At 38.8% G+C, this 19,391-nt stretch overlaps 1 protein-coding gene across 9 annotated transcripts in view; it reads right to left on the bottom strand.

Moving 5' to 3' along the window:
• Nucleotides 1–19,391, bottom strand: part of NCKAP5 (NCK associated protein 5) — a 638,109-nt gene that overhangs the window by 239,719 nt on the left and 378,999 nt on the right. For all 9 annotated transcript variants that reach the window (XR_009156463.1, XM_058194176.1, XM_058194167.1 and 6 more), the window contains one exon: nt 10,582–10,728. Coding sequence is in view for 8 of the 9 variants with exons in the window: in XM_058194176.1 (XP_058050159.1) it covers nt 10,582–10,728 (147 nt within the window). In the remaining variant the exon portion in view is untranslated. The remainder of the gene's footprint in view (nt 1–10,581; nt 10,729–19,391) is intronic.

Raw genomic sequence — 19,391 nt, 5'->3', positions numbered from 1 at the left:
TCTATTTTTTTAATTGCAATTTTCTAGATATGGACATGTGCATATAATATGGATGTCATATGCCCATAGATTAATAGTTTTAAATTAAGGATATAAGAAAGCACTTCCAATTCAGGAAGTTTCTGTTTATTTTTATTTATAATATTACTATATATCTGTATTAGTTTATGACTAATTCTTTCAAAATGGATTAATGTCTTCCAAAATACCTATTTAAATTCATTATTTTATCTGCCAAAAATGTGTTAAAACATTTTGAGAAAAACAAAGCCTGGCAAAGTGCTACATTTTGATCAGGAAACTAATCCAACAAGCAAGAATCATAGTATTTTGTATGGAAAAATGCAATCTACAGTATATAGCATATCTATTTTAAAAATATAAGCAAAAAAAATAGAAGCACCTGGTTTAATTAGAATTTTCAAACTAATTTATTTAGATACCTACTGGAATATGATTAGAAGTGTGAATCTATTCATAATTATATGCATATGAAAGGAATCTTCATTATACTACCAATGTGCACATAACAATAATATCCGAAGTTTTAATTCTTTCTAAATCCCTTTTGTCAAAAGATAACATCAAGTAAGTCTCACTAAAGGATTACTTTCTAAAGGTTTTATCTCTTTCAAAAGGCCAGAAACCCAGAGGTATTAATTTGTATTTTGCACAATTTAAGTTTCTTACTTTTTATATCGTAAGTGTAGAAGTAAATTAAATGGGATTTCCTAAGCAATGCATTTTCATGGCACAAGGGAGCTAAAAAAATCACACTTTAACAAGACGTCTAGCTACTGAGAACATGAGAGTATCAGCTTCTTTTGATTATAAATATATAGTATTTATAAGTCATCAATCCAGAAATAGATAAAGGCCATGACTGAATTGCTCAGAATAGTAAATCAGAAAGTGCTGAAATGAGATGCATTCAGTTTTACCTCCATTCGCCAAACAAAGAAATCGGGAACAAAGTATGAATATCTTCCATAGGTTTTGTTTCCAAGCATTTTTTTTTGTTTTTTTTGTTTTTTTTGTTTACATTTATACTCCGCCCTTCTCCGAAGACTCAGGGCGGCTTACAGTGTATAAGGCAATAGTCTCATTCTATTTGTATATTTTTTACAAAGTCAACTTATTGCCCCCCCAACAATCTGGGTCCTCATTTTACCTACCTTATAAAGGATGGAAGGCTGAGTCAACCTTGGGCCGGGCTCGAACCTGCAGTAATTGCAGGCTTTGTGTTCTTAATAACAGGCTGTTCTTAATAACAGGCCTTACCAGCCTGCGCCATTCACCAGCCCTTATTATGCATTTCAGGATTTATTTATTTTTTTGGTAGTATCAAAAACCTACCAGCCTTGCTTAACGCGTTTTTGGCCCAAAAAGAAATCTTTATTCAAAGGGAAGATAATACAACCTAATAGCAGTATGAAAGTACTGGAATTTCAGACTTGGAAAGACCATTGTGCTCAAGATATAGAGCATGGAAGAACACTATGTGGTCTTGCATTGTAATAAAATATTTGTTTATTAAATAAAGATATGAAGAACAATAGGATCATAGATAATTAAGAAATCCACTGTTGAAAATCAAATATTTTACCTTGCTGGACAGCTACAGGAGTATCCATCCTTTATAGGATGCCTTTTTTCCATTCACACTCCAAGATAATCTTCCAATTAATTCTATTTTTGGCAAAAAATCTATATACATACCCAAAACATACATAAACTATACAGAGCACAATACATTTTTAATCCTAACCTAAGGTTTTTGCAAAAAGTGGCAGTCTCGGATAACATTTGCTAAACCCTCTCTGACTGAATCACAAATTAGCAGTCCTACTTTCAAAAGGAAAGACTGGAGATTGACCACACATCAATCTTACTGTTCCTTATCAATAAAGCAATTCACCTCATGTTGCTATTCTACAAATCTCTTTCAAGCAACATCACTCTGCAGTATTGCTGGAACTGATGCTTCTTTCACCAAATATGTTACTATGCTTTGTGGAAAGTCCCTTCCCAAATATTTGGAAGCTGATGGAATGCACTACAGTGATGGCTAATCTTTTCAGCACTGAGTGCCGAAATGGGAGCAAGCAAGCGCTAATCTTTTTGGCAACAAGTGCCGAAATGGAAGCATGCACATGAGTGTTCGTACGTGAAAAACTGGAAAAGGAGATGATCTTTAGGTTTCTGGCACACCATTTGGTCTTCTGGTTTTTGGTGCACATGTGCAGATGAAACCAGTTGTCTGGTGCACATGCGCTGGTTCCGCCTGGCCTTTCGGGGGTCCTCATGCCTCCCTGCCCATCCCCTGCCCCCTATCGGGGTGGCAGGACATCCCCACCAATGACCTGGTTCCACAGCCCCAGACAGGGAGAGAAAGTTGGGCGGGGAATGCTGCCTCCCTCCACTGGAAAGCCGGAGCAACCTTCCCAGCCTCAGAGGTAAAGGACGTCAGCGTTCCTGGGCTCAGGTTGGGGGGCTAGCAGGCGGGAGAGCTTTGCCTCAACTCTGATTGAGATGAAGCGCCCCACTACCCCACCACTGAGAACAAGCCAGCGCACCCCACCTTTCCAGTCGCTTCCTGGCCGGCATGCCTCTTACTCCTCGGTGGCGGCTCCATGCTGGAACTCTCCTCTGGCCTTCCTGGGGCAGCTTGCTTCCCCAATGATGGCTCCTCCTCCTTTTCCTGCTCCAGCATTTCCTGCTCGAGAACCGCCATCACCCCCTCGCAGTGACAGAAGCAGCAGGCAGGGTAGCCAGCCAGCAGCCAACAAGCCCTGCCCCCTGTCCCGAGCTGGCCGGGCGCTCTGGCAGCTCTAATCCCCTTGCCCTTGCTCCCCTTGCAGGTTCCTGGAGAGCACATGCACACTAGACAGCTGATCTTCACGTGCGCATGTGCACCAGAAACCGGAAGACCAGGTGGCTGGGGCACATGCATGTTTCTGGTGCTCCCGCATGCATAAAGACCAGCTGGCTGGCGCACCGGAACCTGGAAGAACTACGGGCAACAGCTCCGTGTGCCTGGAGAGATGGCTCTGCGTGCCACTTCCAGTACGTGTGCCATAAATTCGCCATCATGGCACTATATTAATTAAAGAACCTATTCCTGAGAGTGATTCTTATAGAAAACAAACAGATACTTCTTTTTCCCAATGTATGGTAATGTCAAGCAGGTTGCTTGAAGTCCTATATACCACCAACTGGACCATTCTCGTTTGTTGTGCGGTTAATATTTAAGACACAAATGGAGGCCTCACTTCTTGAAAATCAAACTAAGAACTACTAGAAAAGTATCTCTTTTTGAAAGCGCAGCTGTGTCAGCACCCCCACCCCCCCAATCCCTCAATGTGAGGTGAGAAATGTTGTGGACAGTCACTGCTTGCGTAATTCCAATCCTGCTGATTGCATCTTGGAACCCATTCCTTTCAGAAGCTTTCTTTCTTCAGCAAAAAAAGGTATCCATTTTTCACCCTCACAGCAAACAGTTCAGGGCTATTTTGCTGTTCTCCCAATTTCAATTACAGAGAGAGACAGAGAGACACAGAGACACTATTAGGAAGGTATTTATGCAGGTGTGCACAATACCTTACTAGGCCATACTAGCCCTTACAATATTACTGTTCCCCTGTAGTCTTCTGTGTCCTCTGAAAAATTGCTTCAATATTGGAATCCCTCTAGAATTGGAGTGGGGGGAGATGACAATGAGGGATAAGGATGAATGTGGAAATTAATCAAACTTGTCTCTTCTGTTCAGGGGAATAAAAATTCTGTGTCATTTTGATGCTCTATGTATTATGCTGGGTTCCTATCACCTAATTCCATGTACAAAGGCAGTCACCTCTCTAGATACCTGTTAAATAAGTGGTACAATAATGCATTCTTGACTTTTACTAGGAACAGATGCATTTGTCTTTTCCTTTCTACTACCTGACCAAGGGAATAAAGACTTTGTATCTGTTCTGAGATATAAAGTCAGCGACACCACCAACAAGAGATTTAATTTGGATCCAAGTCACAATCGATGCAAACCAGGACAAACTTATCTCTACTACATCACATAAATTAGAATAAACATCCCTGTTCTAGCTGCAGTTCTCAAGATCTTTGAATCCCATTTCCATTTTAACAGAAGTTCACAATACAAAAGACTTGAGCTTATTATAATATCGGATTTAAAAAGCAAAACAAAACATGAACAGAGTTCTAGACCAGACATGGGTGCTGGATAGTTTTCACATATTGCAAGATAATCAGATTAGTAGTCACTGCACCAGTTGTAACTTTTCTAGGAGCTGTCGTCTTTACTTGCTTTCCCATTCTTTTGTTTTTTCCTTTCCTCCTAATTAGGCCCTATTAAGAAGGCCCTATTTCCATCTGTTTTGAAGAGTATGTGTTTATAGCACTACTGCACAGTAGCTTTAGAGGGCTTTTCACCTTAATGAATATGAATGAATCATGTTGTAGAAATTTTAGCTAAGAAAGGGTTGAGCTTAGAGGCTTTGCACTGCAGAAAGCGACCCAGGCCTGACCTCCTAAAGAATCCCTGAAGCCTTATCTGACCATTCCCAAGGGAATTTAGTCAATCTGGTGAGATTCTTGCAACATAGTTGACTAATAATAAAGCTCTTGCTTGAGACTGTTCATCGATGGCTCTGGTTGCTTGGATCTAGAGGGAGCATTGTTTTTTTCCCCAAACTGGGGGAAGTATGTGACATTCAAGAGGCATCATCCATCCAGGGGTATAAAAACATTCCTGATGATTTGGAAGGTTGAAGCCAACAGCTATGTGACAGCCTATTTATTTTTATTTTATTTTATGAGACAACTTTCTTCTTTTACAGTATCTTACAATCGGATAGAGGAAGAGTGCTATAAAAATGTTTTATACAAAGGATAATGCAGAGACTAATAGATGTCATATAAACACATATTTGTATATCTGGATTTTGTCAATTAAAGGTTATTTAATTAGTGAAGTTTATTTTTTAAAAAATGGGCAGAAAGAACAGTGCCAAAGAAATTTTACAATCTAAAATGTATATTAGCATATTATAGCTCTTATTTGTTCAACCGCACTAATTAGATAATTTGCATAATCTGTGTTCCCTTATTTATATAGTTTTATTCCCTTATTTATATTATACCATTTCCAATTGATATCTAAACAGATTAAAAAGCAAAATTTTGTTCCACCTACCCAATCTATTAATGAAATACAACAATTAATTATTCTTATGACAAAAAATTAAATCAACTAATTATACGGTAGTAAAATGTATGACTCCTAATAAACTTCAGAGCTTCAGAACAAGATTTTAAAAAATCTTAATCTTAATACACAAGGCTAAGAGTATATAACATAAAGCATACAATTAGCAGCACCTTATTCTAATTATCTTTGAGTAGTTATAAAAGTTGGTCTGAGTTCATTTTTCTCCACAGATTACTTCTTGGATTGCTTCTGTAGATTAATTTTTGGAAGCATTGGTACATTCTTTTATATTTTTAAAAGCAAGCTACAACACAAAACTAAAATCAATGAAGAAATCCTGTTTGGTGACCTTCCACAACTAAGATTGCGTCTTAAAAATGTAATGAGTTTTCCTCCTCTCTCTTATAACAATTGGCAATAACTGATACAGCGCTATGATTTCATTTAAACAACTCTCCGTCATTAGAAAAGAACTGAAGAAAAGAAAAACTATGTAAACTACACTAACCATTCACTGGGAACACACTGTGGCCTTCCGGGTGCGCTTCAAGGTTTTGGTGACCACCTTCAAAGCGCTCCATGGCATAGGGCCGGGTTATCTATGGGACCGCCTACTGCGACCAGATACCTCTCACCGACCCGTGCGCTCTCACAGAGAGGGACTCCTCAGGGTGCCGTCAGCTAGGCAGTGTCGTCTGGCGACGCCAGGAAGGGCCTTCTCTGTGGGGCTCCGCCCTCTGGGCGAACTCCCCCCAGGACTCCGTCAACTTCCGGACCTCCGAACCTTCCGTCGCGAGCTCAAGACACATTTATTCATCTGTGCAGGACTGGCTTAGATTTTAAATTTATAGGGGTTTTAAACTGGTTTTAATATTTATATTTCTATTTTAATAATTGGGCATTAGAATAAGTTTTTTAATGATTATTTTAATTTGTATATTGTTGTTTTATATGCCTGTGAACCGCCCTGAGTCCTTTGGGAGATAGGGCGGTATATAAATTCGAATAATAAATAAATAAATAAATAAAATAAATAAAAGTATACTAGAAGGACGAGAGTACAATATTAGTTCCTATACAATTGATTAAAAATTAGAAAAATTAAGCAACACAAAGGTAAACAAAAATATTTATTCACATTTAGGAATGTAGCTATTGAAGCAATAATAATAATGATGATGATGATGATGATGATGATGATGTTTTAATTTGTATACCGCCCTTCTCCCGAAGGACTCAGGGCGGTGAACAGGCAAATAAAATACAAACAGAAACATACACCATAATTAAAACAACCCTTAAAAAACTGATTCAAGTATGCCAGAAATTTAAAATAACATTACACCCCATACAAATTACAACAATTTAAAACCCACAATTAAAATTTAAAATTTAAAATCAGGCCAGTTCAGCCATATGGAATAAATAGGTTTTAAGTTCGCGGCGAAAGGTCCTAAGGTTAGGTAGTTGTCGAAGCCTGGGGGGAAGCTCGTTCCACAGGGTAGGAGCCCCCACAGAGAAGGCCCTCCCCCTGGGAGCCGCTAGTCGACATTGTTTGGCTGACGGCACCCTGAGGAGTCCTTCTCTGTGGGAACGCACCGGACGCTGGGAGATAGAGGCCGGCAGTAGGCGGTCCCGTAAGTAGCCCGGTCCTAAGCCATGGAGCGCTTTAAAGGTGGTAACCAATACCTTGAAGCGCACCCAGAAAACGACAGGTAGCCAGTGCAGTCTGCGCAGGATAGGTGTTATGTGGGAGCTCCGAACCGCTCCCTCAATAACCCGCGCAGCCGCATTCTGGACTAGCTGAAGTCTCCGGGTGCTCTTCAAGGGGAGCCCCATGTAGAGAGCATTGCAGTAGTCGAGATGAGAAGTAACGAGAGCATGAGTGACCGTGCATAGGGCATCCCGGTCCAGGAAGGGACGCAACTGGCGGATCAGGCGAACCTGATAAAAAGCTCTCCTGGAGACGGTCGCCAAATGATCTTCAAAGGACAACCGACCATCCAGGAGAACACCCAAGTTGCGTACCTTCTCCATCGGGGCCAACAACTCGCCCCCGATAGACAGCCGCATCTGCAGCTGACTGTACCGAGGTGCCGGCATCCACAGCCACTCCGTCTTGGAGGGATTAAGTTTGAGCCTGTTCCTCCCCATCCAGACCCGTACGGCTTCCAAACACCGGGACAGCACTTCGACAGCTTCGCTGGGGTGGCCCGGGGTGGAAAAGTACAGCTGTGTGTCATCAGTGTACAGTTGGTATCTCACCCCAAAGCCACTGATGATCTCACCCAGCGGCTTCATATAGATGTTGAACAGGAGGGCTGAGAGAATCGATCCCTGCGGCACCCCACACGTGAGGCGCCTCGGAGTCGATCTCTGCCCCCCTGTCAGCACCGTCTGTGTCCAGTCAGAGAGGTAGGAGGAGAACCACCGATAAACGGTGCCTCCCACTCCCAACCCCTCCAACCTGCGCAGCAGGATACCATGGTCGATGGTATCAAAAGCCGCCGAGAGGTCTAATAGGACCAGGCAGAGGAATAACCCCTATCCCTGGCCCTCCAGAGATCATCACCAGCGCGACCAAAGCTGTCTCCCTACTGTATCCGGGCCGAAAGCCGGACTGGAACGGGTCTAGATAGACAGCTTCATCCAGATACTGGGGTAGCTGACATGCCACCACACTCTCTACAACCTTCGCCGTAAAGCGAAGATTGGAGACTGGCCGGTAATTCCCTAAAACAGCTGGGTCCAGGGAAGGCTTCTTGAGGAGGGGTCTCACCACCGCCTCTTTCAAGGCAGTGACGGGTTGGCACAGCCATAAAAGAAATGGCTGAGAGGGAGGATGCAAGCTTGGCATTCTGTTTGATTTTTTTTTTTACTGTCTTTCTGTGGACATGTGATCTTTCCTTAAATCTGGATGATTACCTAAGGGTATCTTGTGAGGTGAGTGAGACCAGTTGGTATCTTTAAGTGATACAAAAGGATCTAATGATTGCTTCTCCTGGGTGGGAAACTGTGCTTTGTCAGTTCAGTGAACACAGGAGTCTCTTGTCTATGGGGATTCTTCGGTCATCCAGGTCATGGTTGTCCCAAAGGTGCTTTTTTCAAGAGGCAACTGGACTTTCTTGGTTTCCAGAAAGTCCGGTTGCCTCTTGAAAAAGCACCTTTGGGACAGGAGTCTCTTGCAATGCTTCAGAGTGGGCAAGGTACATGATTGCTCACTGATAATAAGTGGATCCTCCTTCCAATTTGTTTTAGTTTTCTCTCATGATAATACAGTATAGTAACATGGCACCAATTATAGAAAGTTAGCACCCACCCCTCTCCTAGAAGAATGAAATATTTTGAGAAATATTAAAAAGGAAGAATATTTTTCCCTGAATGAGAAATGGAGAAACATGTTTTCTTAGAGGGACAAAGCAGCCACCACCTTCCTTAATAGCCTACAGAAGATGTCAGCACTTAAGAGATAAAGAGATAGATAGCTATATTCATAGGCAAAAATTCCCTGAATCAAGGTCTGAACAAAGGCAGAATGGGATTAGCCCTCACTCAAGATGTTAATTTGTTAATTTGTCTCTTTAGCTCAGCATTTTGTATCCCAGATATGCCCACCCACTTTCTGGAGAGCTTAAATAACCACTCTGCTAAAGGGTTTCACTTTATGAGCAGGAGTAACCTGGCTGCTGATAGTTATCCTTGTATTTTAACTATTTTAATTCTTCAATATGCTCTGGCAACCTGCTTGATTTGTAACTCTGGGTTGCAGGTATTGCTGAGGAAAAGGAAGGTATTCAGACAGAATGGTTTAGATTTCAATGACGGCTGTGATGTATTGATCTTCAGTGTGCATTCCCCCATTTCTAATCTAATGACTGGTATTTAGGGCAGCTTTTTGCAAGCAAAGAAGTTTTTTATAATTTTTGTACAGGTAATCCTTGAGAAGAAGGGGACGACAGAGAATGAGGTGGCTGGATGGAGTCACTGAAGCAGTAGGTGTGAGTTTAAATGGACTCCAGAGGATGGTAGAGGACAGGAAGGCCTGGAGGAACGTTGTCCATGGGATCGCGATGGGTCGGACACGACTTCACAACTAACAACAACAATCCTTGACTAACAACAGTTCATTTAGTGACCATTCAAAATTACAATGGCACTGAAAAAAGTGACTTATGACCGTTTTTCACACCGTTTTACGACCATTGCAGTATTCCCGCGGTCATGAGAAGTTGAGTGAGGCAAAGCACCCCTCGACGTAAGTGACATTGAGTTGGCCAGACCCATTCAGTCACATGACCACCTAGCCATGCCTACTCAGCAGGTCATTAGGGCAGAGAACCGGTTGTTAAATTATTTGAATCCGACCACTGGAGCCTACTACCCAGCCAATGATAAAAACACTGAAGAGTGTATTACATTGGCATTAACATAACATAACATAACATAACATAACATAACATAACATAACATAACATAACATAACATAACATAACATAACATAACATAACATAACATAACATAACATAACATAACAGAGTTGGAAGGGACCTTGGAGGCCTTCTAGTCCAACCCCCTGCCCAGACAGGAAACCCTACACCATCTCAGTCAGATGGGTATCCAACATTTTCTTAAAAATTTCCAGTGTTGGAGCATTCACAACTTCTGCAGGCAAGTCATTCCACTTATTAATTGTTCTAACTGTCAGGAAATTTCTCCTTAGTTCTAAGTTGCTTCTCTCCTTGATTAGTTTCCACCTATTGCTTCTTGTTCTACTCTCACGTGCTTTGGAGAACAGCCCGACTCCCTCTTCTTTGTGGCAACCCCTGAGATATTGGAACACAGCTATCATGTCTCCCCTAGTCCTTCTTTTTATTAAACTAGACATACCCAGTTCCTGCAACCGTTCTTTATATGTTTTAGCCTCCAGTCCCCTAATCATCCCTAGCATTCTACTAGTTACCTCTGATTTGGGGAGGCCCCATTCTCTGCCACAACATGGAAAGTTGAAGGAGCTCTTTTGTGGCTTGTGCGCTAAATTAACACTTCAAACTAAATCACACAGACTACGTTTTCTGTATTAAAGTCTCTGTGGCTTTGAGTTAGCCTCCAGCTTGGAACAACTTACATTTATTTATGAAGTTTCTCTTTAAGGTACATGATCCTTGACATTAGAGAAAAATAGCTTCAGTGATTCCAAGGTGCAACATTTCATTCATCCTGATCTAATGAATCATGATCAAAAATATTTTTAGCAGAACCTAGGTGAACTGAGAGAGATAAAATTTATACTGCACCACTATTCGGTGCCAATAAAAACCAAGACCCTGGATGAGAGATGTTTCTTTTTATCTTACCTCCAGAGCCTTCAGCCGTTCCAAGAGTAATTTTGTTTTGTCTCTTTCCTCTTCACTGCTGTTGTTTTCACTCCTTGAATGTTTATCTGACATGCAAATGTCTTCCACTCCTGTTTTGCACTGCTTTCCCTCTTGCATTAATGTTTCCTAAAACAATTAATATATTTTTCATCAACTAAAGGTAAGAATGATTGTTAGAAAATGTGTTATTATATTAACACCCTAACAGGAACTTTCTAGTATTTCACTTACTTACTTATTTATATTCTGGCCACTTTCAGAAACTTCTGCTGGCTAAAACCATAATCATAACATAAATATAAAAAAAAACACCAAGAGACAACAAAAATATATATAAGGGTTAAAAACAATCCATACCAAGGTTCTTAATCCCCAAATGCTGATGTGAAGACATTGGCTGGAAGGCATCATTGCTCTCAAGGTAAGAACAAAGATCAATGATTGAAATTCAAAGAAATGAGGACATAAGTGACTTGTTAAAAGCCTCCTTCTCTATAAAGAACCAGAAGCAGAAGCTGGGATAGCCCCTGAACCCCAAACTCCAACAGCCATTCTTTCATGGACCTGCTCATTCAGGGAGAATGTAACTCAGAAGTGGTATAGAGGCCAACAGACAATTTGTAGACAAGGAGCCATTCTGTCTTGCTGGCATTAAAAGTCAGCGTATTTCATTTTATTTAAGTTTTTGTAGTCTCCAGACATCACAGGATTAGAATATTAATGGTATTTCTTGCCTACCTATAGTAAGAGGTATCTAACTAGGTATTATTTGGAGTTGCTTACTCCAAACTGCAAATGACATCTCCCAATGATTTCACAGAGATATCGGATTACATGGGGACAACACTGAGTCTGGAGTCCAAATATATAACATCTAATATTTAAGGAATGAGAGAATTTGCTTTGTTCAAAACCTGACTTAACAATGATGCAGAACTTATACTGAACTTAAAATCCTCATTTCATGTTGTCTGTTAAGTAGAGTTACATGAAGGACCTTGTCTGTACCAGTGATCCTTTGGTCACCAGTTCAAACCTTCTTCATTTATTTCTTATGTATTTTAAAAATGAGAAATACATTTCTGACATCAATGTACTCAACATGAATTTGAGCCAGAATGAAGAAGCTCACAAAGCAATGCCATTCTATCACATATTTTGGCTTCTAAATCCTTATAGGGAATAAAGGAGAAAAAACTACAAGGACAATATATACAGAACAGTTCCAGCCTTAGGCTGTAAAAAATAATAAACTTATTTCAAACCTCTATGACCATAAAACCAGATAATTTTATCACCAGAACTGGCATTTAGGCTTGACATACATGAAGAACTGCCAACCTATCTAATATTTCTCAACATATCCTTAGGTAACTTGACTATTTAACACATGACTACTGTCTCAGACAAGCCAGGGCTTTTCACACATACAGCTTATTCTAACAGTGTGCTAGTGCTTATGTGGAAGACACTCTCTGCTCTTAAGCACTGTTGTCCATTGTTGACATCCTCTGACAGTAACAGTGAATTCGAACAACTGGAGAGAAGAAGATGTTCACAATAACCCTGCAAAGCATCAAAATACATGTGAAACACTCTAATTTCACAAAACAATAATACACTGAAATATCAGTTAGGCCAAACTTAGTTTTCAAGTACATGCATAAGCCGCCTGTCCATTTACTTGACAGTACCGTATATTGGCTGTGGTGTTAAATGCTTGATTTTCTTATCTCCAATTAGACAATGCGCATGATCTAAGCTACAAGCAGAAGAGTCACAATTGCTGTCTTCTATTTTTTTTTAATGGATGATCATAATGGATATTCTCCAATGAACCTTAACAACAATTCTCACACACTGCTTGGGAGAAAATTGGACACAGAACACCAAAGTGTGCACAGTTTTGATCTTTTCTTTGTTTATTTCTATGGGCAGAGACAGTAGAAAGAAAAGAAATGCGGGGAGAGAAAGCATGGGAGATAGCTACAGGAAAAAATTAAAAGAAGTTAAAGGTTGAAGAGAGAGAAGAGGCAACAGAAAAGAGATAAAGGGCATGAGAATAGATATACTGCTTCACTTTTTAGAAACATTTATATCACGTCTCTTTTCCACAGATGCAGCTGAAAATAATCCTTGAAATATTATTCTATTGCAAAAAAGAGAAAAACAAAATGGCAACCAAAAAAAAGAGTGGCTAGGTTGATATGATACCTTTGATTTTGTCAAAATTTTAACCCAATCAGCTATAGCACAAGAAAGGGATACCCAAAACAGCCCTGGGTGTTAAGTGCTCTCCTGTTCACCATACTAGATAAGAAATTAATGCCATATAGATCAGGACTGCCGTATCTTTCGGAGCATAAGACGCTCTGGACTATAAGATGCACTTACCTTTTTTGGGGAGGAAAACAAGAAAAATCTGCCTCTGCCTCCCAGCAATTTGCCTTCTTGCAGCAAACAGCAAACAGCTTTCTTTAGTTTCATTTTCAACACAGCTTGATTAGCACAAGAAAAATTTTTTTTTGCCTCCCAGCAAACAACAGAGGCCCGTGTAGCAATAGGCAATGGCAATCCCTACAGCCTGAAACAGCTGAGGGTCGGGAGGCCGATCCAACTGACAATCAGCTGCTTGTGCTAATCAGGCTGTGCTGAAGCTGAAATGGGCTGTTTGCTGTTTGTTGCAAGGAGGTAAATTGCTGGGAGGAAGAGGCCAAAGGGTGGGGGCCGGCAGGCGGGTGGGGCTACATTTGGTGTATAAGATGCATCCAAATTTTCACCCTCTTTTTGGGAGGGGGTGCGTCTTATACTCCAAAAAATACAGTATTTTTATTATAACAGCTATAGTGTCTGTCATAAATATGAATATGCTTCTGTCTTCCCTCCCTTTTATCTTTGGGTGAATTAGAGTGAGGCCTGTCTGAGATTATTTTTTTCAAATTAGTTTCCAAATTTAAAAAGTACACTATTCTGAAAGATGATAAAATGAGAAACTGAATTTGATAGAATTCCTCACCAGCAATGGGGGCAATTCTAGTGACTCAGAAAATATAAATGTATCACTATTTGCTTGCTAATTTATTTATTTAACTTAACATCTATTTTTGCCCAGAGATATTTTAAGTGTATGGAAATGTATTACTGTTGCACACTGCCTGAAAATACATGGAATGAGTTCAGCAGACATTTACTTTGAACAAAATAACACTTCTAAAAGCTATATTCTCCTTCAATATTTCAATTTGTATTTAGTGTTACTAGTTAATAGGAAGGGGGTCTTCTCTATGTCATTCCAAAGATTTTCAAAAACAGCCAGTGAACGGCAATGGTTGAGATGTTGGGTTAGCGAGAACCAGGGAAACCTCAGGGAGGGAAGCTGATTGATTGACTGGACCATTTCCACCTATCCTGTTCTATGCAAATTAGGAGGGGAAAAATATAGGCTAATTTAACCATTTAGAAAAAGGTTAGACTACAAATATAATAAATATGTAAATGTATCTATAAACTACTCATCTCACTGAGCAGACTACAAACGAACAATATTGTTGCACTGAGAATGTATTTCATAGGTTAGATTTAAGCATAGATATGCTAAAAATGGTCTTATTCAGAAGGCACCACAAAATACATAAATTATTACCAAAATATAGTTTATGTTTATTTTTAATCTAAAATGAAACCAGCAGTTAAAGTAGTTAATATCACGCTAGGCCAGACAAATATATTCAATAATGTCACCAAAATGTAGCCTTTTTTTATTTTTTTCTGCAAAATATTCTGCTCGTAATATTTGCATTCTTTTCAATTCCATGCCTTTCTTATATGTAGCAGATTTGTTCATTAAACTCCAAAAATGTAAAAAGGAGAGAAAAAATAGAAAAGCATAAACATTATTTACCAAAATGTACAATCAAGATGTAAAATTATTTACACAAAATGTACAATCTGCTGAAACACGTTGAAGCACCACATGATAAATCCTATTCTGAAATGTCCATGTTTCCTCAGAAAAGAATTATTTTCATGAAAATTGGTACAATTGGTACAAGGTAGGTGACACTATCATCCCCTGCAATGAAGAGATGACTCTATCCTAATTATAGGGATTCTCAGTTTTCAACATCTCTTTCATGATTAGCATGACCAAGAATGAAGAAAGAGAGAACTTTAGGATGAAACTGAATCAGAAGTGGGAGCTTTGAACATATTACAGAGACTATTAAGCACCTGTAAGGGGTAACCTATTCCTGACAGACAACTGCAAGGCATGTTCTGCATGTCTATTTTCTACTTTGCGCAGATTTACACTTTCTAAAAACTTGCTCCTCTTTATTAACTTATAACACTTCATTATTCAGTACCAGATGGCTATAATTTGTCTCTTCCCTTTTCTATCACGGTGGAGAAGCAAGGGCTAGGGACCTAAAACAGACAATGTTTACTGAAGCTGAATGTAGAAATTTGATTCTAAAGCATCTAAATAGACAACCAGGAGTGAAATTTGCTTCTCATTAAAGCCTGTTTAGACTAATGCAGTCAGTGGTGGGTTTTAAATTTTTTTACTACCGGTTCTGTGGGTGTGGCTTGGTGGGTGTGGCAGGGGAAGGATACTGTAAAATCTCCATTCCCTCCCCAATCCAGGGGAAGGTTACTTCAAAATCCCCATTTCCTCCTGATCGGCTGGGACTTGGGAGGCAGAGAATAGATGGGGGGGGGGGGCAGTCAGAATTTTTACTACCAGTTCTCCGAACTACTCAAAATTTCCGCTACCGGTTCTCCAGAACTGGTCAGAACTTGCTGAAGCCCACCTCTGAATGCAGTGTTTCCCAACCCTAAGTATATGACTTCAACTCTCATAACTCCACAGCCAGCTTAGCCATTGCTAAGAATTCTGGGAGTTGAAGTCCACTCACTTTCAATTTGACAAGGTTGATAAACACTGGTCTAGTACTGGTAATTAAGGTATCAAGTTACAAACTAGGAGATTCTGAGTTTTTATCCTGCCTTAGGCATGAAAGCCAGCTGGGTGACTTTCGACCAATCACTCTTCCTCAGCCCAGCATACTTCAGAGGGTTGTTTTTGAGGAAAATATGAAGAAGTTTTGGGTATGTTTGTCACTTTGAGTTATTTATAAAAATAATAAAGCTAGGATAAAAAAAATCTTTTTAAAAAATTGCTTCTCTTGAGGCTACTGCTTATTCTTAGCTCTACAGTTCTAACTCTGGAAATCCTTCAGAATAGCCTAGCTTGCAGTGTTATAGAAGATATTGCAAACAGAATGTGATTAAAACCTATTTTCCATGAGTGAGTTGTTGAAGGTTTTAAACTAAAGATTTAAAAGATGCCAACCTTTTAATCTGGGACTTTCGTATGCAAAGCAAGTACCCTTTGACTGCCATTTTCTAGCCTTTCTGCAGTCAAATGGTTAGTGGCAATGTCTAACGCAGAGCCCTGAGTGCCAATTGCTTCCTTTCATAATTCAGCAACATGACGGTGGTGTCAGAAAAGCCCAAGGGATTGGAAGTGGAGGGGTCTGAATTATGACTCTACCAAGTGATTAAGGAAAAACTTTGCCTCAGGCAAAACAAGTGATAAAATGTATTTAACTTTCAAAATCAAGGAAAGGGGTAAGGGAAAAATGAATACAAACAGTAAGAGAAGAGAAAAATAGCATTTTGAGTAATAGAAGAACAGAGGAAAGGAAATTATAGCCAGGTACGAGAAGACAGCAGTGGGAAAACTGTTAGGAAAAAGAAGAAAAGAAACCTATGACTTTAGGAAAAAGAACTGAAAAACAAATAAACAGGAGCAGATAATAAACAAGGAGAGAAGCAGGAGGGGAGGGGAGGGGAGAGGGAGGGGAGAAAAGGAGACGAAAGGAGACAGGGGAAGGAAGATGGGGGAGTGCAGGGAGGGGGAGGGGAGAGGAGAAATTATATTTGAAAACCCTCCATATATAGGTTCCATGATCTGACTTGAAATTCAATCTTTCAATTAAAAATCTCTATGATAAATCCCATATGAAGTGATAAGCAGAGTAAAGTAAAGTAACATAATATTAGAAACACTTATATTCAGACTGTAGTATTCTGGAGGAGAAAAACAAGAAAAGAGAACACGGAAGCTAATATTGAAAATCTAGCACATTAAACCAATTTGAAGCAAGGCAAAGTAGCAGGTTGCCAATTATCATATCCTTGAATGAAAAGCATCACATAAAATTTTCTACTTTTTAGCTTTGCAGCTAATAGTAAACAAGCTATGTACTGTTGACAGATAAACAAGGTATATATGAAAGACATTATCAACATGCCTATGGTCACCATATTCTTTTATTGTGGAATACTTCCATGCTAATTCAAAGAAGAAAAATAGACCAAATTTACAAAATTGGGTTCAGTGAATGGTTATGGCCTTCTTTCTTTTCACAGCCACTAGTTTTATTCTCTAGGTCATCTTCAGTTTAATCATTGTTTAGATTATTTTGTTTAGATCAATACATAATTTTTAAGCTCAGATATTCTTAGATTCAGAAATTGTAGTTTCTGAATTTCCGTATATCCACATCTATAGTCATAGCCAACCTTCAATGACTATTAGGTCCCTCTTCAATTATGGACATTCTGTGTAATGAGAAAGAAAATTAGTTTGCTGTAGTGGCTAGGATACAAACCTTATAGAATAGAATGGAGATAGAAGGAATCTTGGAGGTCTTCAAATCCAACCTCTGCTCAGGAAAGAGCTCTTGTACTATTTCAGACAAGGGGCTGTCCAGTCTCTTCTTAAAAACCTCCAGTGATGAAGCATCCACAAGTTCTGAAGGCAAGCTGTTCCACTGGTTAATTGTTCTCATTTTTAGGAAGATTATTCTTAATTCCAGGTTGCTTCTCACCTTGATTAGTTTCCATTCATCATTTCTTGACCTGCCCTCTGATAATTTGGAAAATGTTGAACCCCCTGTTCCTTGTGGCAGACCCTCAAATACTGAAATAATTCTATCATATCATCCCATGTCCTGCATTTCTCTAGACTAGCCAAACCCAACTCCTGCAACTGTTCTTCATATTTTTTAGACTTGAAGTCTCAGGTATAAAAGTCAACTGGGTGACTTTGAGACAGTCATTCTTTCTCAGCCATCAGCCAATACATCATGTGTTGTGGGAAAACAAGAGGCAGAAGCATTAGGTATGTATGTCACCTTGACTTGACTGAAAATTAACCAGAATAAAAATCAACTAAATGTAACTAAATTACAATAATTACAGTAACTAAATTATAATACATTACAACAGCATTCTTTAATCAGTAAGGAAGATTTTTGTTGGCTGATGGGTAGAGATATTCCCTTGTGCATGTATGGCCTCTAGCTTAAAATTTATGGAATGAGGAAAAAAAAAAAGAGAGAGAGAGAGAGAAAGAGAGAGACAAAGAAGAGAAAAGTAACTGCCTATGGAAGAGTTCAGAGATCACATGGAAGATTGTTGAGATTAGGAAAGTAGAAAAAAAAATTCTTCTGGAGGTAGGTAATTTATGCAGTGTTGATTTTACCAAAAGTTCCATAACCTGAACATTTCTATTTGTGAAATTTGATAAATAATAACCGCTATTTTGTTCCTTAACAATAAAACACTTTTTACATACTAAGACCTAGGGCTAAATAGCTTGTTTCTAAAAACACAATGCCTTAAACTGCTACCTGTAGCTCTCTATACTAAGGTCCATTTGTTTAGAATTACTGATTTTACTTATCTGTCACATGTGGAGATTCCCAGTTTTTTTTAAAAAATATTATTACTATTCCCTTTGCATCTGAACTGCAACAGCGCTGAACAGATTATGCTTCTGCTTTAGACAGCTTATTGCCTATAAGTTATAAACATATTTTTTTGTACTACTAAGAATTTACTTCAAGTGAAATTAGCAAAATTTGAAGCTAAAGAAAAAGAGATTCAAAAAAAATTTTTTACACGAATAGATACACTGTTTGCTGTTCAGTATTACTTCTGCTAGAAAACCCTATATCAATTTCCTTTTTCCCTTTTTTGCATTTTATTTAAAAAATATACATAGAGTTTGGCTATAAAATCTTAGATTAAATGCTTCTGCCAGATAGGAAAACAAAGTGTTTTCTTTACATCTCTGATGTGAACCTACAACCACTGTCATATCAATCTAAATCTACTACAGATAAGTCTTTACTCAAAACACTTCTAAATATCGCAGGATATTATCCTTACCGAACAGCCCTGCAGAGCTATACTAATAAATTTTCTGAACAAGAGGCTTTTATTGCCTCTTCCATTTATCAGAAACATTTATTCCCAATGACAAAATGCTTAGCCCTCAAAATAAAAAAAAAGGTTCCAAGGTTCCAGATATAATATAGAGAAAATTATAATATTAATTAAATGGATTAAAAGAAAAAAATATTTTACTAACACTGATAGTAAGGAAAAAGTTGTATACAGATCCTTTCCTCAAACACAGTTGGTGAAGGATACACAATCAATAATCCGCATCAACTGATTTATGACATAAAGCCAATTTCAAGGGAGAGGGGGTAAAAGATTGATCTACAAGTATGTCATTATAATATTTAGAGACTGTCACACAAGGTTACCAGGAAAAGCAGAAATAAGGAATTTTAACCTGCTAAAGAGGGACTGAGATGATAACATCATATATAAGAATTTATCTTAAAGATGAAATGATATGATTTAAATCTATTTGCCAGAGAATATTCTAAAAGAGGGATACATCTTTTTAAACCCTAATTTAAGCATTG

This window comes from Ahaetulla prasina, chromosome 1 (assembly GCF_028640845.1).
Source record: "Ahaetulla prasina isolate Xishuangbanna chromosome 1, ASM2864084v1, whole genome shotgun sequence".
In the NCBI taxonomy this organism is placed as follows: Eukaryota; Metazoa; Chordata; class Lepidosauria; order Squamata; family Colubridae; genus Ahaetulla; species Ahaetulla prasina.
The sequence above is the reverse complement of the archived record's forward strand: the minus strand, read 5'-3'. Positions and strand labels throughout refer to the sequence as shown.